Source organism: Corticium candelabrum, chromosome 1 (assembly GCF_963422355.1).
Source record: "Corticium candelabrum chromosome 1, ooCorCand1.1, whole genome shotgun sequence".
Taxonomy (NCBI): domain Eukaryota; kingdom Metazoa; phylum Porifera; class Homoscleromorpha; order Homosclerophorida; family Plakinidae; genus Corticium; species Corticium candelabrum.
Window position 1 is genome coordinate 4,610,178 of NC_085085.1, and position 4,857 is coordinate 4,615,034.

Genomic DNA, 4,857 nt, shown 5'->3' on the forward strand with positions numbered 1-4,857 from the left:
GACTTGTTTCAAGAGCACTCTTGCAGGAAATATCCAAATTTTAGAGGCTACAGTTCATGGTATGACAATCCTAACAGTTATTCTGTTTTTTATTGTGTCCTTCAGTGAATGTACGCAAAGAAAGTTAAGAATGGGCGATGGTGAAGCCAAATTTGACCTTGTTTTGACTGTCAGTGGGATGATTCTACTTTTCATATATCCGTTACTCCTATTTGGCTTGAAAATTGATTATATTGTATCTTGTTCTTCCCAATTCGATTATGGAAAGTCAAATACGTCGTCATTGCCGCAAGAGCTTGTTGCAGAGAAAGCCGCGTCAGTATTGGCTGGCGTATGTGTGATTGTTGTGACAATTTTTATCATAGCGAACAAAATGATCATTTTTTCCTGGAATTGGCGCAAGTATCAAGCTATTGCCGTTCTGTTTCAAGCTATCGTTCTGTTTCTAGTGAGCTTTTCTGTGGTGATTCTTTGGATCTCTAGTTTTGCTTCGGAGGTTTCTAAGCATTCTACTGTACAATACTACAGAGACTGTCACAGTCCGAAATTTGACAAATATTGTGTCTTGAAAGAAAATCGTTTAGCAAGCACGGCATCTTTGTTGACTCCTCTCGCTATTGAATTTTGCATTATGAGTTTGTCCGCTCTTGCTGAGCTATGACAGGAAACGGCTCATCGTTTATCCGGAAAATGAAGACACAAACGAACAAACCGAGGGCGACCAATCACCACCTGCTACTATTTCAGAAGGTTTTAAAAAGTTTGGAGGTTGCCAAGTGTTTCCTTGCTTGATAGTTTCTTCTCTTTTTACGATTTTCATTACGACTTTGGTTTTGATCGAATTAAACGACATTAGCGAAGCTGCTTCTTTCATTCCAGAAGAGCCAACAGAAGGTTCCGTAAAGGAACTGCCGTACATGTATCAGCGTCTCTACTCTGAAGAGCTATCTGCTATCGTCAGCAACAAAGTACAGTACGAAAGTGACAAAAGCGAGTGGAATCGTGGCAACGTGAACACCATGTCTCCAGGTGTCGATGACGATAAGCGAGATGAGGATAACATGCACAAGAAACTTAGAACCTACTTTGCAACGACAGTGACCATCAATGTACTTTGCATACTTGTTTTTAGTATGCTTTTGTGCAAGCTTTGGTGCAAGTGTTGTGAAAAATACATTGTGAAGGCCTCCAATCATTCGTTTAGTGTCAGTGATTTTCTCATCATCACAACATGCAGTGCCGTCATTGGCTATTTGAGCATGTGCATTGCAGGAGTTATGTACTGTATGTGCGATCACAGTGTGTGCGGTCATTTCTTCAGTGGCTATTATCGTTTGCAACTGTTTGATAACATCACAGACTTAGTTCAATTTTCCTTGCAAGGAATAGTTCTCTTGCTTGTAGAGCGTCGTGAGTTTCATGGTTACGTCAGAAATGAAGACGAAGGATGCTGCAGAAACGAACACAAAGGATGCTGCAAAATTTGCTGCAAAATTTTTTGCAAAATTCGTTGCAAAATTTGCTGCAAAATTCCTTGCAAAATTCTTCCCGGTTTGCTCCTTTTCCTCTTTGCTATAAACGCTCTCAGGTGGGGTGCGGACTCTTTCTACGAGATGAAGTCCGAGAATGATGTAGGATTCTTTCAGACTCAGTCCACCATCTATGGCAAAAGCACTTGGCAGCTAATCAGACACACGTTTTATCCGTTGGCAGTATTTTTTAGATTTCATAGCGCTGTTGTGTTTTTAAAAGCATTTTATCATACTTGGCTGGATCGACTGCATAGATAGGACAAGTGTGGGTTGGCGATCTGATCACACAATTGCTGGATTGATGTTTGCGGTATTTAGCAGTATTTGCATAGTTGATACATGGTTTGCATACTGTTTGCTTAAACACTATGGAAACAGTGGTTATACAATTTGCTTCGTTCGCCAGCTGTTATTTTTTATGACGTTCTTCTTTTCAAACTCAGCAAGTGCATGATACGAGTCATTGCGACAAGCTTTTGAGCAGAAAAATAAAAACACATATTGTTTGTTTCTGTTTGTCCAGACGAACGCAGAGTGCTCTCGACGTCTTGTTGAGCTATAGACTCGCCAGTGTCGTATAGTCAAACCAGTTCCCACCGTATACCCGGAAACAGGGGTGGCTATGTCGGGATAAGGCTGGTGCCTTGGTGTGGCGTGGCACCAGGAACGTACTCTTGTGCCCAGAGAAACTGGCACGCCCACGCAAACTCACATGCGTGAAACTGGTGTGAGGCTACGTACTAAGGTACTGTACGTACCCGTACATATAGTGTATACGACACACGTACGTACATACATACATACATGCATTTATGCATGCATACATACATACATATACACATACATCACAGGCATACATACACACATACATAGTCATGTGTATGTATCATCATTGGACGTTCGATCATGATATCTTATCTACGTTCAGTCACAGTCGTGACGCCACCGTCTGCTTGAGTGGTTTCAAACCTTGGTGCCAAATCTTCGCTTGCTTGGTGACCATGCAAGACCAGCTTCTGGTGCCACCTGTGGCACCATAGCGCCAGGTGGCCACCCCTGGAAACCTCCTGGATGGTGCATGCGTGTGAATGTCCTCGGTTGTTTAGATGTCGAGAACATGCAGCTGCGCGCGTGCGATATCTCAGAATAATGAATTAGTTCGCTCTTTAATTAACTGTGTATTGAAGTGGCGTCCACGCGTTCGTTCTTCGTGCTTTAATTTAAAATTCAATATGGAGAAGTGCGCGGCTAGACACGAGAATGAGAGTTAGCGTGTCGATCGCAGCCGGGTACCATGCACATACCCAGAGTTCGGGTGTGCTCCTGCTTTCGATAATGTTTACAAATGGCTCTTAATCGAGTAAGTCAGACGAACAAGACCGACGACCGATGGCTCTCTAAGTTAACTAACGAGTTTTGGTTACATAAACACTTAGTGACTGCAACTGCATGACAATAGCGTCCTAGCTGTATTGTCTACGTATTGACAATGCTGTGGTTGACATGCAGCTACCCAGTTTGGTAACATGGATACATCATGCATGTAGTCAGAGGCGTCGCTCAATAGGGGCCTGGGTGGGCCATGACCCCAATATTAGTAGGCGTGGCCGTCTAGACAATTGACAATAGACAATAATCCTAGCGCTGGCCCCACCCCCCAATTTTGGACGTCCAGCGACGCCTCTGATGTAGTCTTCGTCATTCTTCAGGGAAGAACTATTGTACAATATATGGTTGTTTTGTTTTACCCATGGCCAGTTGTTTAATAGTGATCTAATCTTACTAGAAGCACAGATTATTTCTTACTGGCTACTCCTCTAGATCTGTTAGTGGGGTCTAGAAAAGTATTTTATACGTAGATGGTTTTGGTGCACATTGGGATTTACAAAAGTAGTTTATACATAGAAGGGTACTGGCACACATTTTCAAGCTGACTGCGAGAAATTCTGAGCGCACGTTCGGCAGTTCCATGCATTGTGTTAGTCTCGCGTAGCCAGACCCCTTTCCGCTGCGTATGGCTACGCGAGACTAGCTACTAGACGAGAAAGGGGTCTGGCTACGCGAGACTAGCATTCTGTGTAGAAGCACATGTCTAGTCCAGAGGCGTAGAGTGGTCATGGGCTAGACCGGGCTATAGACCCATCATGTGCAGACGTGGTCATACTAATTGCGGACTGTAAATACGTGTGAGGACTAAAGCTGTATTTAATATATACACCACTCTTTTTACCAGTCTGGATCTGCCACTGATTCTATCGTATCAGCCAATTAGCTATAACCCAGTAAAAGTGGGCGTGTTCATAAAGTGAACGTGTCCCGTACTATCGTGTTTAGCCCCCCCCCATTTCTGAGGTCACGCTACGTCCTTGTGTCTACAACTATGGGACACAGAGCGCAACCGTTTCAAAGACAGGCAGTATGAACTACGAATAATAGGAACACTAAATCAACCAACGCAACGATGTATACGCACTTGTTTGCAGTAACGACTTTCTCATACTGTAGCAACGGTGTAGCGCACTAGCTACTTAGCGTACGTTAGTTGACGTCATTAGGTAGCGCCTATATAACTTGTGAATTTGCTAGACTAGCTTAGTATTGATTGTGTACCGTGTAGTACGTGTATTGTGTAGTACGGTGTATCGTCTACTTATATAGAGCTTAGTTCAAGTTCACTACTTGGTGTACGTAGCACTTGCGTAAGGATTGATCAGTTGATCGTTCGAGTGTGTCCTATATACCAGTGCCTGCTTGGATTATATTACACGAGAGAGTGCAGTATAGCACGAATACGTCTAGACAGGAGTACAACGTATTTTATAGAACGTTGCGTCTGGACGGTGCTACATTTGGTGTCAGGAGTTCGGATCTATCAGCGATACAGCAGCATTTTGCCGAAGTGATCGAGTACGGATCTGACAACGATAGGAGCATTTGCCGAAGTGATAGTAAGAAAGTGTCTTTGCTTGTACGTGTATACTATCGCATTACAGTGTGTACCGTTGATTTGAATTGCGGTGCCTATATTTTGAATTGCGGTACCCATACTTTGAATTGCGGTATCGTTGCCCACAGTTGTGGTATACTGGTGCTTTGAATTGTGGTACGGTAACTAATGGCGCAGCAAGGACAGGAACAGGAACACCAGCAACCGCACAATCCGCGTTCTCTTGGAAGCCGGATAGTTTCTCTTCCCGATTCGTTTAGCGACGGTGATATCGAACAATGGCTGAAGAAGTTTGACTTGTGCGCGGATGCTAATGGCTGGAATACAGAAGACGGTGGGACTAAACAAAAGATCTTACCGACGTATCTGAAAGGACGT

General features: G+C 43.6%; 1 protein-coding gene across 1 annotated transcript; it reads left to right on the top strand.

The window, feature by feature from the left end:
• The first annotated feature begins 752 nt into the window (after positions 1 to 752).
• Positions 753 to 1,790, top strand: LOC134181459 (uncharacterized). Its single transcript, XM_062648769.1, has one exon. It carries the CDS (start codon positions 918 to 920, stop codon positions 1,788 to 1,790), a length of 873 nt encoding a protein of 290 aa, XP_062504753.1. The 5' UTR covers positions 753 to 917.
• The last annotated feature ends 3,067 nt before the right edge of the window (positions 1,791 to 4,857 follow it).

What these genes read in the sequence shown, in the direction of transcription:
- LOC134181459 (XM_062648769.1), top strand. Translation starts at nt 918, where the DNA reads ATGTATCAGCGTCTCTACTCTGAAGAGCTATCTGCTATCGTCAGCAAC.